Source organism: Aricia agestis, chromosome Z, assembly GCF_905147365.1.
Source record: "Aricia agestis chromosome Z, ilAriAges1.1, whole genome shotgun sequence".
In the NCBI taxonomy this organism is placed as follows: Eukaryota; Metazoa; Arthropoda; class Insecta; order Lepidoptera; family Lycaenidae; genus Aricia; species Aricia agestis.
The window spans coordinates 34,427,257-34,449,506 of NC_056428.1; the positions used below are offsets into that span (position 1 = coordinate 34,427,257).

Here is a 22,250-nt window from a genome sequence, read left to right on the forward strand (position 1 = left end):
GCATAACATACATTTACGTGACAATATTAATTGTTGCATGACATTCCGATCGCGAAACGATCATGCGTGCATGTCATGCACATATTGGATGAAGAAAAATTAAACAATTTGTCAATCAATGTACAGCACGTAGTTTGCATGTCAATCAATACAATAAACGATTATGCGTGCGTAACGCATGTCATGCTGAATTACCGTCTAGAGCGCTCCTTACACCTCTATCTTTCAGATATGACATGCAAAGACTACACGAGACATTCTACGACGAGAACGCGGCTCCTCCCGCCCAGGAAACCCAGGAATACCAGGAACCACCACCCACACTCATGGATGACATGTCGTCAGATGAGGACGCCAACACGCTCGAGGACAGGGCCACGAATGAGGATAACACACAGCACGTCTTCAACGTCATCGAGGAACCGGAAGTGTTAGAGGAACTTAACAGACAGTCGATGAGACGTCACGATTTGCAGTAATTCTTAAGCATTTAAAATTAAATTAAAAATCTACCCACATGTTAATATATATGTGTAGCTAATCATGAAAATATTTATGTAATATTTTAATTTTTTATATGTGTTTTATTATTTGAGTTTTTTTAAAGACGACGCCATTGTCTTTTAACATTATTTATTCCTTTTGTTTTAACCAATGTTACGAATCTGTTACTCGTCTGATTTCTCTTTCAAATCAAAGACTTTAAATGGGGTTGGATTTGAGGCAAGAAATTGCACTTTATGTAGTTTCATAATATTATTTATATTTTTATTTAAAAAAACATTATAACATGATTCTTTATAAATTTTTCTTAAGAAATATTATAGTGCATTTAAATAAATGTTTCAATGTCATAGTTTTTAGTAGTTTACACAAATCCCATCTTAGTTGCAAAATGCATAATGTATTTACATAATAATTTACCATTTGGTCTAGCATTAAATAGTACCTAAGTAATCATTGTTGTCATCCTTTTATCCTAAACTATAAACTTTTACTACCTTTGTATGAACGTATTCATAATATTTTTTAATTATTTTAGGGACGTGCTAACTAGCTGCCGACTAGGCCTCTAACAACTGCACTCAGAGACGAATAAAAAAAAAAAACTTAACTGTAAGTAAACGAAGATTTTCCCATAAGTCCCATACATTACCAGTCAAACTTCATGAAATTGTATGTACAACATTGTAAGGGTGTTCGCTGCGTTGAGCGTGTGCCCGGCTGCCCGTCGCGGACGCCCCGCCATTATAGTAATCTTGCGACGGCTGACCCGCCTCAGCGCAGCGCTGCTCTATGGGATGACATGAAACAAGCACGCTTCGCGGGTGGCCGCGCCGGGCGCACGCTTAACGCAGCGAACGCCCTTAATGTCTCTGAGTGCAGCAGTTACTGAATATTTCCATAAGCCACTCAGTGGCTTATGGAAATATTCACATAATTTTATAATTTTTTTTTTCATTTTCGTACGCAGTCATGTTCTAAAATCTAAGTCATATAAAGAATTAGACTGTATTCAATGCATATATTTTTTGTGGGTTGATACACAAATGCCTTACAGCGGCCGGAGAATGTTACCTAATTTTGATTATTAGCAGTCCATATTCTGTCAAAAATAATAAATACTAGTGAAAGAATTACTTGGATACGTTAATTAGTTTACGATTTATAAGCAAAACAAGTTGAACTGTACGACGCGGGCTCCCGGTTACGGTGTGACGCCATAGCACAATTGCACCGCGCGGGCCCAATACAATAAACGTGATTTTTTGGCTTTTTTTGCTCTATCAATAACGGCAACAGGTAGGCACTTGAAATTTTCACCAAGGCCTTTATTATATGTGTAATTTAAAAATTAATGATAATATTAAAATAAAATAAAAAAATAAGGGGGCTCCCATACAAAAATCACAATTGTTGGCCTATTTTTGCTATGTAGCGGTACGGAACTCTTCGTGCGCGAATCCGACTCGCACTTGGCCGATTATTTATTTGTATTTTTTTAACCGACTTCCGTAAAGGAGGAGGTTATATTATGTTCGTCTGTTTATATTTTTTTTTGTATGTTCAACGATCACTTCGCCGATTGTGGACCGATTTTCATGATTTTTTCGCTATTGTATCAGGTTCAATCCGAATTTGGTACCATGCTCATAAAAAATACAAATAAATAATCGGCCAAGTGCGAGTCGGACTCGCGCACGAACAGTTCCGTACCAATACATAGCAAAAATAGGCCAACAATTGTGATTTTTGTATGGGAGCCCCCCTTATTTTTTTATTTTATTTTAATATTATTATTAATTATTAAAGCACAAATATATTTAAGGCCTTGGTGAAAATTTCAAGTGCCTACCTGTTGCCGTTATTGATAAAGAGCAAAAAAAGCCAAAAAATCACATTTAATGTCTGGGGCCCGCGCGGCGCAATTATGATATGACGTCACAAGCGGTCACGGGACTGTTAGCGGGACTCTATATTTTTCGAAACTTTGAATGCCTATAAAATCAAAACTACTAGTTATTTTTGACTACAACAAAAACTAGTGTATTTGTATACATACAGGCTTTACTGTGACAAAATTTCAAGCAATTTGGCATACCTAGTAACATTCTCCATTATCAAATTTGTTTTTAACAATGAGTATTTTGTTTTATAACAAAATTTTGTGATGTAGTCTAAAAAATTGAAATTAATATTAATTGTAAACGACAGATGGTGTTTTGTTAGAATAGTCAATCTCATCGTCATGTAAATATTGGAATGCTTATTCAGTTTACATATTATTGTACTTACATCATGTTTTATTCCTGTTCGTTGTTCAATAAAGTAGACAGACCAATTATAGCATTTTATTTAGGGCCCAGTAGTCCCTGAAATTAGCAGGTCGCTGTCTGTCAGTACGAATATCGACGTTAAGAATATTAAAATAACATTTATATCAGCGCGCCTTGTACAGTGGCGGATACGCGCTCGCCGCGTGCCTTGATAATAGAAAATAGGAGTAAAAACTAAAAACCTTTTGTTTTTAGTATTACACAAATCAAATATATCAAATCGTTTACGTTAGGTTACGGCACATATATTACATTTTTTGTTTTTTCTAGAAAGTGTGTAACTTAACCATAAAATGATTTAATTATGAAAAACAGCGTTATAACAGTCATCTTTGAGATTTTTTTTCTATCGAGCAGAATTTTTCAAATTGTGTACTGATATACCTTTGCGTATAGGAATTTTTCTCAATTTTAAAACGGTACTTATTTTATACTTAAATAATGACATTTCCTATACTAAAAACGTTATTTAAAAAAACCATTTTACGTAGTTGCAACAACCACAGCGCCTTAAATTATTAGTCAACAAATAATTTTCACAGTTCAGTTCAGTTCAGGCAGACAGACAGACAGAATTATTATTCTTAGGGGCAATGACCTATCATACCCCTAAAATTGAGACAATATATACTTACTATCACTTTATGGATACCCGTAGGGCGATTTTGTGTTTTTGCGACAGCAATGCAACAGGCGTTTGACCAGAAGCGTAGCGTCACAGTATAGCAATATTTAGGGATATGTCATATTGCTATTCTGTGGTAGCGTGCTTTTTAGCAGGGCCCCATATAAAATTTGTTTTGGCCACCGTTACGTCGACGCAGTGCTGCCGTTTGACGCATAGCCATATGAAATATTCTAAATACATCGAAAGCATTTTAGTAGAGGAGGGGAGGGTGCTATTTCTATAGTCTCTCGAGCGTCATGGAGACTTAGTACATTAGATAAAACTGATTAAAAAATAATAAGAGCGTTTTTTATTTTAGTGTTGGGTTCAGAAACTGCAGCCATTTTAAAGTTTTGAAAAAGAAAATATGTAACTTATTCAGAAAATTTCTTATTTAAGTCAGTTATAAATATATTTTAGACAGCAAGGACTAAATCATTTAGTTTAGTGCAAAATAAAATATCTGCGAAGCTTAGTTAGGAAAATATGAAGCTTTACTTTTTTATATTTTAAAATGTACCTACCTACAGGCTTACCAAACCTTTGAATCGTCAGTGCTTTACATGGAAGCTCCTTCGGGGTATACTATACTCCACTCGGGCTAACTTGTCGCTAGCGGTCGTTGACTCCCTGTCAAAAACTTGTCTTTTTCCATATAAACCGCGATTGACAATGAAGTGTCAGATATTGTCAATCGTAGTTTTATATGGAAAATGCTTAATCTGACACGCTGGAGCTACTCCCGAAATCCCCTTTTCCTCTCCCCAGCTATTTGTTATTAGCTAAGTTCACCTAACTCAAACTATGTATTATAAACTCTTAGCGTTGCGTCTAAACTAAAGCATTCTTTATAAAGACTTTGCGTCTCGCATGCAGTATCCATATACTCTATCGAAGAATTTGTGATTTAACCTAGTTTTAACCAACCTCGGTTACATCTTGAAGATAAGTTAGAACGCGGAATTAGAAACACTTGGTGTAGTAGAAACACGCAGTATGCCGATTATTATGTAGCTGGAATAGTTGATAAAGTAAGCCAAGGAAAGTTGCTTCTGAAAATGTTCGAGTCGTCGCTTGAAGATGTTGGTTGACTTTATAGGTAGGTAAGTGTAAAATGAATTCATTATTGGTAACTGTAGGGAAAAAGGGTTACCAAAAACTACTTTTAAGGGAATGATATAGGCCGCACATTAAAGGTGGCTCGCCGAAACTAGAGGGTTCAGCATGTGCTCCAATTTCAGCACTAAAGCGCATCGTGCGGCTTAGTGCTCAACGATAAATGTTTCAACTAAAGCAGTGCTTCGCACAATCGAGCACAGTGGTGGAGCAAGAGCTTTTGATATTGTGGGCAAGATATATTTTGCGAGGCCCCCTGATGGATGACGCAAGGACGGATTTTGTTGAGAGAAATTTTTTTTTGATAAGTACTCTTTTTTTTATAAAAATCAAAACTAGTAAATCCTAAAAAAAATATCGTGGTTGGTGTGGGCCGCCCTTAGACCTCGAACCCGTGGGCGGTGGATCTATCTATTAGGTAGATCTATGATCTATCTATTAAATCAAACTCTAAAACATTAATATTTAAAACCAAATAACTCCAATATCGCTAACAATGTAATGTTTATTAAGAGGATTTTTTCCCTTTGAGAGCGTTGCACTCACATAGACTGTACATAGAGCCAGCTATTGAATGTCGATCTCGAGTGCCCTGCATGCCTTTCATACAAATAATAAAATATTAAAAGAATAACATAGATCTGCAGACTGCAAGCGATCAAGCATAAGGGTTAGTTTTAACCATCTCTTTCATCATCTCTTCTGAAACTTTTGAATAAGCTAGTTGTTTGGAATAATGACGACGATGCGAAAGAAAACCTATTTTTATTAAAAAAAAGGTATTCAAGCATTTATGCACTTTAGTGTAATCATTTTAAAGTTTATTTTCAAGTACGTTAATAAAATCCTCTCCGCTGCGCTTCTTTCGGTCTGCGCTGACCCTAAAAGTGAAGCCAAACGAGCATAATTTGTGAGTTGTGAGTCGCAGAATTTCTGCCGCGTAAATATCCTTTCATACAAATCTTGACTCACAAAATTACGCTCGTGTGAATCAAACAGGACTTTTGTATGAAACTAAATGCAGCAGAATTCTACCGAACCGAAATTCTGCGACTCACAACTCACAAATTACGCTCGTTTGGCTTGCCCTTATTAGGAAAGTCTACGCCGCGCCGTAGCTCCGGCGTAGCGATGCTACGACGTGTGTCTGACTGGCTACTAAACGTTTCAAGCTTTTGTAGTTCAAATGTTATAGTTCTACACGTCTGCGATTACCTAGGTTTGGAAATAAGAATAGAGTAGAAATATATTACTATAATAATATTTTTCTGTCTATTATTAATTTATTTACCAACGATTTTATCGACGGCCGTTCCCAATATTCAATCTATCTCTGGTTTGACATACAACCGATCGCAGCTAACATCAAGAAGTTTACGCTAACATGCAGCTAACATTTGAGTTTTGACATAAAATATATGTCTCTAATGTCTAATGTGAGCTATTCCTATCTCTAGTAGAGCAAACATTGGGAACGGCCGTAAACCAGCAGTATATAATATTATGTCTATGGACTAAACTCTACGAATAATAAAAATAAACTGTAAAAAAATCTGAAAAAGAAAAACATGGCAGAAAATAGCATGTCTGAAAGTCAATTATTAACGTCAACTGTCATTCAACAGTATGATAAAATATTACTTTCCTATTTTACCTGTGAAAGAGTTAAACTAAAAATGTACCAGACGTCCTACAGTCGAACGGCAGTGTTTTGTATTATTGCAGCGGAATTCTGTGAAAGATTTTCATTTTGTGGACTTAGAAGTATGTATGTCATCCTCAGGCCCGGATCTACGTTTTAAAAAGGGGGAGCAGAATCCCAATTTGGCGCCCTCCAAGCAAAAATGTGCGTTTTTAATTGGTACTTAAATAAAATGCTATGATTGCCCCGCGACAAGGGGCGCCTCCAAGTCTTTTAACAACAGATAGAATTCTGCGAAACAACGTTGACGGGGTAGCGCGGTGGGCCACCGGTGGCGCACGCGGCGGTGAAAAAAGCGGCAAAAGTTTGGCAGGTGGCCTCCGGCCGCCCCCCAATTTTTGCCGCCCGCGGCAAGTGCACCCTCTCGCCCCCCCCTAGATCCGGGCCTGGACTCATCTTTACCTTACTTATATTATAGATGCGAAAGTCTGACTGTCTGTTACTTCACGCTTAAACGGCTGAATTCTTAATGAAATACTACAAAAAGAGTTTTGGTACATTTGAGAGACGGGAATGGACAAAGGATAGTTTTTGTTGCGGAAAATGTACGATTTCCGCACGATCAATAAATTTCGGCCCAACAGATTTGCGCGCCAGATATTATAGTCTATCTAGGAAAAAACACAGTCTATTTGGCCTAGGTACACTGTACAGTGTACAGTTAAATACATAAGCCAAATTGCTAAATAACTAGCAACATAGGTCTATGTAACAATTTTGAAATTGCTGCTGCAACAAACTTTTGGAAACGAGTTTGTAAGCTAATTGTGTAGTGCTAGAGATGCGCCCAGGGAAGTGCAGATTTTATCCAATTTTGAGGTGAACCCAGACATTGTATCTCACTGTGCAGTGTAGTTATCTTAGGTTTATACAACTTTTCAACTATGTTTGCTAGGTTATTATATAGCCTAGGGGTTCCCAAACTTATATTGTCTACCGCCCACTTTGAGAAAAAATCATTTTTGGCGCCCCCTTTATTTCACACTAGCGGCCCGCCCCGGCTTCGCACGGGTGGACATTGATTTTTAAATATTTTTTTTCAATCTGTATTTCTTACTCAATCTTTATGTTAAACATAACATAAAAATGGTTTACACTAAACGAAATGAATTAATGAAGCACTATAATATTATTCCATCAATGAAGCGGCACCCGGCTGTCGCATAACTATTATATCTATTGTGTCTGCGATTCCCATGATCGAGGTAATAATAATTAATATTTACGTGGACTCTCCGGGAGAGCACACCCGCGCGGCGCGCCTTGACGACGCCCAATTCGCAACGTGCAGCAGAAATCGTAATATTTTATTTTCGCCATAACATTAAAACCAAACGTCCAATTTTAATCATTCAAAGACCAAATATTATCTACATTAACTGTACTTAGTAATGAAATAATTTATTTTGATAAGAATTAATGCCATGAGTAAAATAAAGGCATTTAAATGTAGTCCAAAAACATTTCAAGATTTTTTAATAAAAAATGGTTATTGTGCCTCACTCAACATAGATAGGTATAGTGTGTCGCGGACTTTTTTGTAGATATTTAAAAGATCTACAATTACTTGGAACACTTTATGGTTTTATCTTTTATAGTTTAGGCAGCGTACGCGAAAAAAGTAACTTTTCTGGTTGATTTTTTACACCTTGCGTCCGAAAATCCCAAATATCTTACAGTATTCTATTTTTTTCCAAAATAAAATTTAGCCTATGTTCAGCAGAATTAATGTAGGATTCCAATGGTAAAAGAATCTTTTAAATCGGTCCAGTAGTTTCGGAGCCTATTCAAGACAAACAAACAATCAAATCTTTCCTCTTTATAATAGTAGTGTAGATGATTTCACCTACTTTTAAATTAAAGCCTCTACACAACGCCATCGTTTTTTTCTGTGTCCCACACCGCTCCCATTAAGGCCTTCAGCGCCCACAAGGGGGCGTTATCGCCTACTTTGGGAAAGGCTGATATGGCCTATAAGTAGCACACAACTCTAACAAGACGAGCAATTTTATATTGTCAATAAACGCCCTGCTCACTCATACTAGATAATATAATCTATATATATAAAAATCAATTGCTGTTCGTTAGTCTCGCTAAAACTCGAGAACGGCTGAACGGATTTATCTTATCTTGGTCTTGAATTATTCGTGGAGGTCTAGGGAAGGTTTAAAAGGTGAGAAAAATTCGAATAATTGCCGGGAAAATCCTCAAAACAGCATTTTTCTATTTCCCATACAAACGTTTTCTAAATAAAATGGAGAGTCAATTTGTAATTTATTACCGCTGCATAAAGTTCAAATTCGCGTGCGCGTTGGAGGACCTAATATCGCGTTCTGAAACTCAACAAAAGTGAAAGTGAATCGCGAACGCGACAAAATTGCATAGTCTCAAAATACATAGTACATAAATAAACACAATTTTAGCTAACTTCAGTTGTTACTCTGTCCGATTATTCTGTATATATAAAACTCAAAGGTGACTGACTGATTGACATAGTGATCTATCAACGCACAGCCCAAACCACTGGACGGATCGGGCTGAAATTTGGCAAGCAGGTAGATGTTATGACGTACGTATCCGCTAAGAAAGGATTTTGATAAATTCCAACCCCAAGGGGTTCAAATAGGGGATGAAAGTTTGTATATAATAATACTTCTTAACGCGAGCGAAGCCGCGGGTAAAAGCTCGTATCTAATAAAAATTAAACTTTTGTCGAGTGATTTTAAAGAAGACCTATAATACTTAGGTACTTATTTTTAACTTAAAACCCCTTAGGGCTTGTTTTAACACTTCCTGATAAGTGCTGGATAGGCTATCAAATCCACATCTTATCTGACAGATACTCTGTACTCTGTCTGTCAGATATAAAGTTGTGGACAGCCTATCCGGTACTTATCAGCAATTAGTAATGAAACAGCCCCTTAAACTGGCTAACATTTTAACCGATACTACTGACTTATGAGTCTAGCTAGTCAGTAGCATTCAGTAAACTAAACAAATACGAAATAATGAGGCGAGCAGAGAAATACGACATCCCTTGATCCTGTGTCAAATATCCTTTGACGCGTAGCTTTGGGGCGTTAACTTTGTCATCAAAATCCGAATGGAATCTTTGACGGACGCAGGTACGGTTTTAATTAAACCATTCAGTGCAATCGGAAACCCTTTGTCCATAGTTGTTGGCTCTCACCTACGATATACGTGAGACTTCTATAAAATATAGACCTTAAGACTACTAAAATATAGTACACTAGATGACGCCCCCATATCCGTTGCGCAGTAATTCGTTTTTCGCGCGGGTACCGTACATTTTACCATTTTACCGTAACAAAAAATATCCTTATATGTCCTTTCTTTTCGAAATCGATTCAGCGTTTAAGCGTTAAGAAGTAACTGACAGACATTTAGTACGGTCCATCCATTGTCACCATGTAAGTTTAAAACCCTATATCGGTCAATGTCCTCCCTTTTACATAAAACCTTCGTCAGTCTATCGCCTTTTATTTATATCTTTCATCTGAAATTTTCTCACCGGTATGTTACCTTTTGAACTTTTAATGCGTTTCCTCTGTGTTTCGGCGAGTGGAAAAAACACCAATTTGATGGGAAATACCTTCTTTCCGCTCGAGTTAAAACTCGTAAAGTGGTTTACGCAACTATAACTTTAGATATCGGACTTTTTACTATGAAAGTATACAGAGTAACTAAACAAAGTGATGACTTTGGGGTGTGTTAGTACTCCTTGCGCAGAGTTCACTGTGAAAGTATGAGGTAGATAAGCAATAAAGGCGTTACTTGTTTATTTTTGTATGGATAAATTCATGATAATGATGGAAATATAGAAGCAGTGTCAGTTTCAGTACTACCAGCGCCCTGGGCGAGATTTCTTCGACGCCCTTTGTCGTGGTCTCGTTCTCACGCCTGCGGGCCCCTTGCCCCTTATTTGCCTTCGGCGATACATACATACCTAGTACCTAGCAATCCTAAAATATCAGTTATCACTAATTTATGTAATTCCTTTTATTAATAATTATATTGGCATCAACAGCTATACTCTCCCTATATCTGCGGAATGTGCTGTGCCTCCACGAGAACTCTGCTACAGTGGTCTACCACATATTCATCATGATGTGCTACACACTACCGCTGGTCGGCGCCATACTCGCTGACAATTTCTTAGGAAGATACAGGTAAATAAGGGGTTGGTTCAAATACAACCCAGTGTTGGCCAGTGTTCATGTTTAATTGAGGCCATACTGTTGATTTGTTCCGAAATATACGTCAGTGCATTAACATGAATTTGTTGACTTTTATCACGCTTGTCTTACCAGCTGTAATGGCACACCAGTGCAATACTGCGCGGCGTCGGATTTAAGACGTCATGAGCGCTGACCTGAGTGCTGATTTAAATTTCGCAACTCACGAAAGATAACCGGTTAAAGCCCGGTTTCGAAGGGTTTTAAATATCGTTATTGATTGTTTAAGGTTTTGTCAAATATAACTATCGAGTCTCGACTCGAAATTCCCGAGACCCGAGACGGCTGAAAAAGTCTTGGGACTCTGTGACTCTAGAAAACCCCAGACCCAAACCTTAGTATGAATAAATGATATTTTACTATAGCTACTAACTAAACTAACTATAGCTACTATAACTCAAATGTGCAAGTTTTGCATAATTATACGTGGACTGATTCATAACCATGCTTTAGCTAGTTACAAAGTCTTGTCCTAACAAAAGTCTTACAACAAGATAGCATAATGTGACTGAAGAACATACGATGTGCACTTCGATGTTCAGTCGAAATTCGTCCTGTTTATGGAGATAGATTTTATCTAAAATTCAGTGTCCATTTTGTTCGACGGTCGTAATCAATGTCGCTTCATGCAGCTAGGCTGTGTGGTGCAGAAAAATCATAATATTAATACGCGAACGAAAAACTTTGTAACCCTTTGTTTACGAAAAATGGGGAAACGTAGGTGCATGAAATTTTGCACACTTATAGTTTATATGGGGAGTGCATCGAGCTAATATTATTTTGAAATTATGCTTTTATCCTACGAATAATAAAGTTTTTATTATTCGTAGCTTTTATCATACATTTTTTAACTAATATTTATATTATACGTGGGAGAGCCATGCTTCGGCACGAATTTGCCGGCTCGACCGGAGAAATACCACGTTCTCACAGAAAACCGGCGTTAAACAGCGCTTGCGCTGTGTTTCGCCGAGTGAGTGAGTTTACCGGAGGCCCAATTCCCTTCCCTATCATCCCCAATTCCCTTCCCTTCCCATCCCTACCCTCCCCTATTACCCTATTCGCTCTTATAAGGCCGGCAACACACCTGCAGCTCTTCTGATGCTGCGAGTGTCCATGGGCGACGGATGTTGCTTTCAATCAGGTGACCCGTTTGCTCGTTTGCCCCCTTATTTCATTAAAAAAAACTAATAAAACATTACACACACTACAACACACACACACCGGAAAGATGACAGATCAAGCCTATACATACGAATTACCTATACTCTTTTATTTATGGTTGAAGCCACGTGTTGACAACAAGTTGACAAATTAAACAGGAATAAGCCCGTCACAGACTTAAGCTATAATATACTATATTAATATATTTATAGCTAGACATATTTTCTATACTAAATCCACATGCCACAGAAATATATATTAAAGCTGAGTGTGTGGTCACGCGAAATTAGTATAGGAAATATATATTAATATGCCGAGCTATAAATATATTAATATATATTATAGCTAAGTCTGTGACGGGCTTTATAGTTTTTTTATTGAATCTTAGATCCGCTCCGTTTCCACTGAAACGGAGCGGAGCTTAGCGGTGCCGAATTGACCAATCACAATGCTCGAAATTTTCGCTGTCATTCCGCTGGAATACCACGATTGGTCAATTCGGGCACCGCTAAGCTCCGCTCCGCTTCAGTGGAAACGCAGCCTTACACGGCCAGTCTGAGATCTGCTGAGACCCAGAGACAAGAGTTGAAAAAAATTTTGATAGTCAATATTTTTTCCAAATATATGTAGGTAGTAGCCCTAATGTCGTTGAACCTAAGATCGAATTTCGACCATTGGGCGATCTCTAGTATAGATAAATCTATTATAATAATAGTTCAAGTGTTAGTGGCAAAAGCATTCGCGTGTAATGTAATGTAAAGGGAGGAGAGCCGAGCATTACAATGCGAACCTTGTAATGATACAGTGTGTAATATCTTGATACAACTTGTAACATCAACTAGCTATGGAATGCTCAAAGTTGCATTACACGCGAATGCTCGTCAGTCAGGGAGGTAGTATTGTAATGTAATGATCAAAGTCGAATCTTTAATGTTACCTGTAAATGTCTGTGATGTTACTTTACACGTGAATGCTCATCGGTCAGGGAGGTATTTTTGTAATGTAATGCTCAAAAACGAATCTATAATGTTACATTACAAGTGAATGCTCGCGGTGAGGGAGCACCCTATTGTAATGCTCAAAGTCGAATCTAAAATATTACATTACACGTGAATGCCCGCGGTGAGGGAGCACCTTTAAAGTATTAAGTTAATAATAAATCAGTTAAATAAATAAAATTAAAAATGTTTTAGGGTAGTGTTTAGGGGTATCAGATTCGTAAGCCATATAGGTACTGAGAGATAGTTGTTTGCCTGTCCGTCTGTTTGGGGCAAAAACGATCTAGATCTCTTTTATTTATCGGAAACCAAGTATTTTTTCTCTAATAATGATTCTTCGAACTTCAGGCGAAGCTCAGTCTTCCTGTCTGTCTGTCTGTCTGTCCGTCCGTATGTCACAGCTACTTTTCTCCGAAACTATAAGAGCTATACTATTGAAACTTGATATAAGTAGATGTAGTCTGTGAACCGTTTTAACATTTTGAGACAAAAATGGAAAATTATAAAAAAAATTTAGGGGTCCCCAATTCCCCATAGACACAACTGAAATATATTTTTTTTTATCTAACCTATGCGTGTGGGGTATTTATGGATAGGTCTTCAAAAATCATATTGAGGTTTCTAAAATCATTTTTTTCTAATCTGAATAGTTTCCGAGAGACACTGTTCCAAATTGGTAAAATGTGCCCCCCCCCCCTCTAACTTCTAAAGTAGAGGCATGATAAGTCTAAAAAAAATATATGATGTACATTACTACAAAAACTACCAACGAAAGTTGGTCATAAATGGTAAACCTTAATTTAACTTTCATTAAATCAACTGAAATATGAAAATAAATCAAAAACCTCTTAATTTCATAAAAATAAACCTTATTGCTGCTGCGGAATCCTTCATGGGCGAGTCCAACTCGCACTTGGTCCGTTTTTTCCGTTTTGTACAGAACCGTTCGAGCTCCAATCCGACTCGCGCTAGCTCGGCTCTTTTATGATCCGTATCGTACCGATCAGTTTTATCTGAAAACTCCATTATAATATTATATACTAATAGATGCCCTAGTTTTGTAAATCCATTTTCGCCAATATTCGGAAATACTCAAATTCGGCTGTTGGAGCTCACGAAAAACGTACATAATGTGAAAAGGATTATATTGCACGATCTATTCGCATACACCATTATAGTATTATGATCGGCACGTGTGATATTATATACTTACTTAGTTTAAAATTTAAATATCAATGTTTATTTCAATATTGTTTAAAATATATATATTATACTTACATACTAGCTGTCCCGGCAAACGTTTCTTTGCCATATAAAGTATTTCGCCCGTATTATTTTATTGAAGTGACTCAATAAGTATGTCACCTTGGCAACGTCCATCGCTATCCCGTCGCACAAACAATGGTCGCCGTCCGCGTCAGTCTCGAGTTGTAATAATTTACTATTATTTATTCAACAAAGGCACTTATCAATATAAAAAGTACCCAGTAGCCGACTCTCAGACCCACTGAATATGCATATAAAATTTGGTTAAAATCAGTAAAGCTGTTTCGGAGGAGTACGCTATCTAAAATTGTGACACGAGAATTTGATATATTAGAGATTTACCCAAATATATAAACATTGGTTTAATCTCATATCTTTAAACGAGCAATTCTTGTATATTTAATTATTTATAATTGGAATCTCGGAATCGGCTCCAACGATTTTCATGAAATTTAGTATATATAGGGGGTTTCGGGGGCGATAAATCGATTTAGCTAGGAATCATTTTCAGAAAATGTCATTTTATTCGTGTTTTTAAACCGAATAGCTAGTATGTTATTTATATTGAATAGTTTCTCTATACGAGTTACTGTTTTCAGGAACTTGAATTGTGTTTTGCGAGAGTGACCAGTATTATTCGGGCATTTAACTCCTTAGCAGTTTTAATAACGTCAAGTTTTATCTATATCTATACATATTATAAAACAAAGTCGCTTTTTTCCCTCATGTCCCTTTGTTCCCTTTAAGAGGGCGACTAACCCAAAAAATCAAACATCGTCCTTCTCTCTTCACACTCACACCCGTCTTTCATATGCCAGGTGAAAAAGGACGACGCGGATTCATCGCCAAATTAGTTTTTTCTCAATAACTCGATAAATAGAAAACATTTTGAAAAGCCGCTAGGTCGATCATCAATAATAGAATTTTATACAATGTGTTAAAATATTAACTTAGAATGCACGGTTATGGCAATAAATGAAAAATTCATGTCGAATCGTGTTTTTGCTCAGATTGAATTCTCGAAAATATAATGTAGTACTTATCTAATTTTAGAAAACCAAACAATTCTGGGATTATTTTCAAGTATAAAAATGAATTATAAAATCGACACTTAAGGGTTAGTCGCCCCCTTAATCTTTAAAACTACGCAACGGATTTTGATGATTCTTTCAGTGTTAGATAGCCCATTTATCGAGGAAGGTTATAGGCTATATTTTATCACGCTAGAGCTAGATCTAGAGCAAGACTAATAGGAGCGAAGAAATAGGGGAAAATGTGGAAAAAACGGGGAAAATTATTTAAAAGGGCTAACTTGAAAGCTCTAACCTCACGAACTATTTGAAAAAAATCTTTCAGTGTTAGATAGCCCATTTACTGAGGAAGGCTATAGGCTATATTTTATCACGCTGACTAATAGGAGAATGTGGGAAAAAACGGGGGAAATTATTTAAAAGGGCTTATCTCGCGAACTACTGGAGCAATTTTTATGTTATTTGGCACAGATAAGAAGTAGACCACGTGAAGGATCATAGGCTATCGATTTTTTCAGTGGCTATATATTTTATACCCGTGCGACGCCGGGGCGGGTCGCTAGTATTTATATAAATCTTAAGCTAGATGGAGTTGGACTATTTTAAAGTATTTTGCCTGACTAAAAACTGTACCATAAATAGTTCACTCAATATTAATTTATCTATATTTTTCCTAGCACTTTATTTACAGACTTAGCAAATTGACACACAAACGCTGAGCAAAAATTTCCCTGCTTTTATCCATCAAACTTATATTCATTCAATTATATATTTAAATCAACGCGACTTTGTCACAGGCTTATTCTTAACCGACTTCCAAAAACGAGGAGGTGATGATATGTTTGGCTATGGATTTTTTTGGCTAATATATAATATCTATATTTTGTATGTTTCAGGGTGATTGTATACTTCTCAGTGATATATTTGATTGGGGCTATACTGACGTGTTTCGCCACCATACCTCCGTTGACATTACCACCCATGTGAGTTTCTCGATTTGGTGTATTTTTATAGGTGATATAATATTATAATTTATAATATTATGGTAAGTATAAGTACCTACTTTTCGTACTTGTTAGGCTGGTTTTATATGCGGCTGGCAGGATTTATATGGCATCTACACCGCGAGATTACAACAATAATGTATTATAATATAACGAATTATATTTAAATAGCGGCGCGGCCGAACTGTGCCCAGTAGTAGCTTAAATTCAAAATCTCGACCAAATCCGACTGGTGCGTTAGCCGCCATATTGGTTTGAAAGTCAAATCTTTTTAGCGTTCCGTACCTAAAGGGTAAAAAGGGGACCCTATTACTAAGACTTCAATGTCTGTCCGTCTCTCTGTCTGTGTGTCTTCAGGTGTAACTCAAGAACCGCTATAGCGGATTCTATCTATCTTAAGTTCCCAGCATTGTTCTCATAGAAAAAGTTGTTTGACGGGCTCATTTGATGGTTTCAAGGATAACGGTGTTTTCACTAACACCAATGATGAAATACTCAAACCAGATATGTTACTACCGCGCGCGTTGTGAAGCTTCAAATACGGCCCAATTGGGCCGTCTGTTGTTTAGTCTGCATCGAGCGCAGTCACGAATGTGCCGCGTCTTGTCTTACCTAAATAAATTGAAAATGACGTCGTGCGTGTATCGAAAATGTACCAATTATGACTCGAAAGTAAACAAAACACATGGAATCTCTTACCACATGTCTTGATTGCAATAAATACCTCGATTATTTACATTTTCAATTATTTTTTCGAACAATCTGGAAAAAATCGAATTTTCGTCATAGCTCAGGCGAAGAAAGAGACAGCGATACGATTCGACTTTTAAAAATAAAACTGTCTCTTTTACGTAAATGGTTTTTCGTATCTTTTGTTTCACTCATCTGTCAAATTTGTCAATGTCTGCAATTTTGAATTTGAAAATTGTTCGGAAGAGATTTAAGCCGGAAAATAGTATGGACGTAACATATCTGTATAAGTACAATATCATTGACTAACACACTGTATAATTACTTAAGTACCTGGAGACCGAGCTTTGCTCGGTATAGCAAACACTCATTGACTTTGTGTTACTTAAAAACGCCATCTGCTGGTCGTTAAAATAATTACTTGCTAACAAAATAGTATTATTATTCGCCAATAGATGTCAGGAAGAGTCATATTTTTCAGTTAATCGATTATCGATAAAACACGAATAAAAGACATTTTCTGAAAATGATTCCTAGCTAGATCGATTTATCGCCCCCGAAACCCCCTATATACTAAATTTCATGAAAATCGTTGGAGCTGATTCCGAGATTCCCAATTATATATATACACAGGAATTGCTCGTTTAAAGATATAAGATTTAAAAAAATCGAACCTTACTGTAGTAATTTGCTTGTAATCTCGCGGAATAGCCGCCAAATCGCGCGTTCGGCGGAAATTCACTATTCAGTCTTACTTATTATTTAGGTGGATCAGCTTTAGCATCACTTAATACCAGTCCACGGTCCACACAGTCCACAACGAACTAATTTTAAATCTCATCTGTAAAGAGAGTTGTTCCATTTCCACTAATCAAAGTAAAACAATGTTGACCGAGCAGGACACAGCCCGGCAGGTCACCCCGCACCCGTAACCAGATAATTTCGTTTCCTTGTTACGAGAAAATGATCTGGAGGGTGAATATTTTCTTTATCGCTTCTTTATAGAATCGCCGATCAAAATGTATGGAATTGACATAGGGCGAGTCGAACGAACGTCAACGTCATATTAACGAACGCTTATGAAAATTCCATACTTTTTTATCGGCGAATCTATAACGAAGCGATAACGAAAAAGTCTTGACTAAAAGACCAGGACTTTCCCTGGAATAAATCTTATATAATTATACGAGCAATTCTTGTATATATATATAATTGGAATCTCGGAATCGGCTCCAACGATTTTCATGAAATTTAGCATATAGGGGGTTTCGGGGGCGATAAATCGATCTAGCTAGGAATCATTTATAGAAAATGTAATTTTATTCGTGTTTTATCGAATACCGAGCAAAGCTCGGTCAAATAGCTAGTTATTATTATAAGACTAGATGACGTCTGCAACTCCGTTTCGCAGAATTTCGTTTATCGCGCAGGAACCCTAAAATTTTCACAGCAACAACTATCCTTTCGTCTAAACCGGTTTAACCATAGTGTGAAGAAGCTGACAAACAGACACACTTTCACATTTATAATATTAGTAAGGATTCATCCACAAAGTATTTACTCAATTTCTTAATTGTTTTCACCGCAGATGGTTTCTATGACAAGGTTATCAAAGATTAATCACGAGCGAGCAGAGACACGTTAATGTAAAACGGAAGCTAACGATTCAGAACCTCAAAGGTTGCGCGCAACCAAGCACGGAATAACCATAACCTACATGCAACAGAATTTCTATAATATCTATATTCTATACTTACATTATAATAAATATTTCTTTATTTCGCTTAAGATGACGCCCGTAAGTCTATTGCGATTTGCGCCAAAATTATCTCCAAAACTAATTTTATCTAAATTAGGCAGCCGCAACGGACAGACTGCCTCGTTTTCGCGTTTATATAACATTTTACTAAGAACAAGGATTTAAAATTTAAATACAGTCCAATTTTATAGAAAGACTATGATATACAGCCTGGTGACAGACAGACAGACAGACAGACAGACAGACAGACAGACAGACAGACAGACAGACGGACAGACGGGCAGACAACGAAGTCCCGTTTTAACCCTTTGGGTACGGAACCCTAAAAAATTAACAGTCGGTTATGAGGTCCAGTAGAACTTTTTCTTGTCATTTGATTACTATCAAGCTAATTTTCCGTAAGTAGCTTCATTTTTATAAGACGCCCAACAATTTCCTTTGCGAAAATTCTCGAAAGTGGTAGCCAACAGAGATAGAATTTAGAAAGGTTTTAAAATTTTGATTTTATAATCCTATAATATGGATTGTTCTATTTGTAGGATAATATTACTGTTAAATGATATGAATATTCAAGACTTTCCGCAGAGGAAATTGTTGGGGGTCTTATCAAAATGAAGCTACTCACGGAAAATTAGTTTGGTAGTAATCAAATGAAAAAAAGTTAGACTGTTATTTTTTTTTCAACACTTAGGTTACATTAAATAGTTTTTAATTTATTTAAAAACTTGGCTACTCACGGAAAATTAGCTTGATAGTAATGAAATGAAAAAAATGTTCTAGGGAATCGGGACTAATTCATTGAAAGTACCCTAATATAATAATTTCAGGGCTACCTCATTGGTCGGTCTAGCATTGATCGCTGCCGGCACTGGGGCCATTAAGCCCTGTGTCGCTGCCTTTGGAGGTGACCAGGTGATGAGTTATGACGTCATAGTTGTACTAAACTATACAGGGTGTCACAAAACTAAGAGATTATACCTTAGGGTGTGTATAAGCCCCTGTATTGAGTTCACCGTGAAAGTAGCAGCGCTGAAAGCGTAACTTTTTTCATCTTTGTATGGAAAATTTCATGACCCAGCGCCCCGCTTGCCCATAGTCCATACATATCACATTTTTTTTTGCCAGCGCTACTATTTTCACAGCGAACTCTATACAAGGGACACAAACTCACCCTAAAACAGGGGTTCCCAATCTTTTTCAGCCTGCGGCGCACTTACAAGTCAATATTTTGTCACGGCACCCTTCTCTACCTAGCTATTACAAAAATATACATTTAAATAAACACCTTTAATGATTATAGTTAGGTTAAGCAAGTAAATTATAATAATAAACGAATATTTAATCATCTGCCTGCTTTGTATAATTCATAATATTATAAATTTATATTGTAATATTTATGAATTGTGGTTATAAATAATGATTAATGATAGAGGATCGACTCACGGCGCCCCTCTTGCCTTTCCACGGCGCACCAGGGCGCCGCGTGGCACAGTTTGGGATACCCTGCCCTAAAGCATTACCCCTTAGTTTTGTTAGATTCTGTATATCGGACTAAGCTATCCATTGAGTCTGTTCAAGTTATCTAGTAAGACAATGGTTTCTAGTTACAACGTACAGGATATTGATTCAGGATACTGAAAATTACCTACATGGTTCATGAGTGAAAATGTATTGAAAATTACATGGTTCGTGACTGGAAATGTATTGAAAACTACATGGTTGAAACCAATTCATATGTAATGACGCTTCAGCATGAATTGGCTAGCTTAGACTCCACAGACTTTAAAAAAGCGGTTTGAAAAAATTATACTCTCATCTTACAGGTGAGGTTGCTTGCACCCCAGCAACTTACTGCTGCCAGTGACTGATAGATCATAAGCTTTATGCCGTCAATGTGCAAACAGCCTGAGAGTACTTGCATTGACTAAAATAAATACCAGATTTGTATCTATTTTAGTCTCTACACTATTAAGCCATATATTTTTTTAATCCTACATTATTTCTTATTTAACTAACAACGGCCGTTAATTTTTATTAGTTCATATTTTCACACACATTTTTGAGTCAATGTTAAATTCCACTTTTCACTTAATAACAGTCTTATCTTCGTAAAATATAATTTTAGTCCATTTATTTATTTAAATTAACTTCAATAGCCCCTGTACCTGCTGCACAGCGCTGCCGCAAGGCAGCACTGGCAGGGTCGCCATGCGATGTGAAGGCTTCGGGGAGACTATTAAAAGATGTTATCTTCACGGTTAACCTTTATTGAATGCACTTACTAGCTACTTAGTCTAACTTATAAAGGGGGGAGGTGACACATACACTACATACTGGCAGTTTCCAGAAGCCTCTACAATTAGTCTAAAAACTCTTTTAATAGTATTTATATGCAATGGATACCACTACCAGCGCCGGATTTATATTTTTTTTGAGTATAGGCCACTTTCAATTTGCCGTCTCTATATACGTACTCTACCGCCATCCTTGGACGCTGCCGCCCCCTCCCCCCACCCCCCTACCCCCTAGGACGTAATAGAGGACGCTGCTGTCCATAGGCCTTGGCCCTTGACATGATCTATATTATACATAAATCCAGAGCTGACTGTTATACCACTATATCGTACCGTACCGTTACGGGATCCGACTGTTCATATAAAAAAAAGTTTTTAAGAATACTTATGTATAAAATATGTATGTTTTAAGGTATTTATTATATAATTGATATGTATGTTAGATTTAAGGTATTTATTATATGGGCCACTGATGCCCGAAATAAATGATTTGAAATTTGAAATATCAATGTTGTCTTCAGTTCCATCTACCCCGCGAGAACCAAAGCCTCCAGCGTTTCTTCACCATCTTCTACTGTACGGTGAACCTGGGAGGCTTCGTAGGTATGGTGGTGACACCGGCGGTCCGGAGGAGTTTCATGTGCTTCGGCGACGACACCTGCTACGCGCTCGGCTTTGGACTCCCCGCTCTACTAGTATTTATTTCGATTTGTAAGTGTATTTGTATTGTGTAATTTAAATGGATTATGGGCTCCCACTGCGAATTCGCATCGCATCGTAAATATTTGCGACAAAACTGATAATAAACATTACGTTGCGATGCGAATTCGCACGAATTTGCAGTTATGTGTCGGAACTAATTAATTTAATATACTTATTGAAGTACTTTTGATTGCAGGTATATTCGTTGCCGGAAAACCGTGGTACAGAATAAAGAAACCTCGAGACAATGTTACTATGAAATTCGTTTTGTGCACTCTGGTAATATTGGTTACGAATATTTCGACATTTCTGAGCCGTAGCTTTACCTTTGATAAACTTGATTGACTTTCCACGTATTTACATCCATATTCTTTCCCCACTCTGGATGATAAAGAGAACTGTGCGAGTATTTTTAAGCTAGAGACGCCCGTTGAAATTCGTTTATATTTATAACCACACATTTTTCGGGATAAAAATATGTGTCCTTTGTTTCTACTAAAGACTCAAATTATCTTCATACCAAATTTCATAAAAATTGGTTTAAGCATGAAGAGGTAACAGACGGACAGATAGCCACACATTCGCACTTACGAAGATCATTCGCAGTACAGGTTTTTGTATTCCAATCCGACACATCGTAAGACGATGAGGTGATTTCCTTTAATTTGTGACGATAACGACCCTAAAAATGTCAGTAAGAGCCTCAAGAGGGTTTTAATATAATATGATCCTTCTTAGCTCTAGCTTATTATAAGCTATAATTA

At 37.0% G+C, this 22,250-nt stretch overlaps 1 protein-coding gene across 1 annotated transcript in view; it reads left to right on the plus strand.

Moving 5' to 3' along the window:
* Positions 1-22,250, plus strand: part of LOC121738752 — a 60,760-nt gene that overhangs the window by 14,435 nt on the left and 24,075 nt on the right. Inside the window, exons 14-20 of the mRNA XM_042130986.1 lie at positions 230-475; positions 6,284-6,384; positions 10,371-10,512; positions 15,934-16,020; positions 19,318-19,402; positions 21,306-21,495; positions 21,683-21,765. Coding sequence (XP_041986920.1) covers positions 230-475; positions 6,284-6,384; positions 10,371-10,512; positions 15,934-16,020; positions 19,318-19,402; positions 21,306-21,495; positions 21,683-21,765 — 934 coding nt within the window. The remainder of the gene's footprint in view (positions 1-229; positions 476-6,283; positions 6,385-10,370; positions 10,513-15,933; positions 16,021-19,317; positions 19,403-21,305; positions 21,496-21,682; positions 21,766-22,250) is intronic.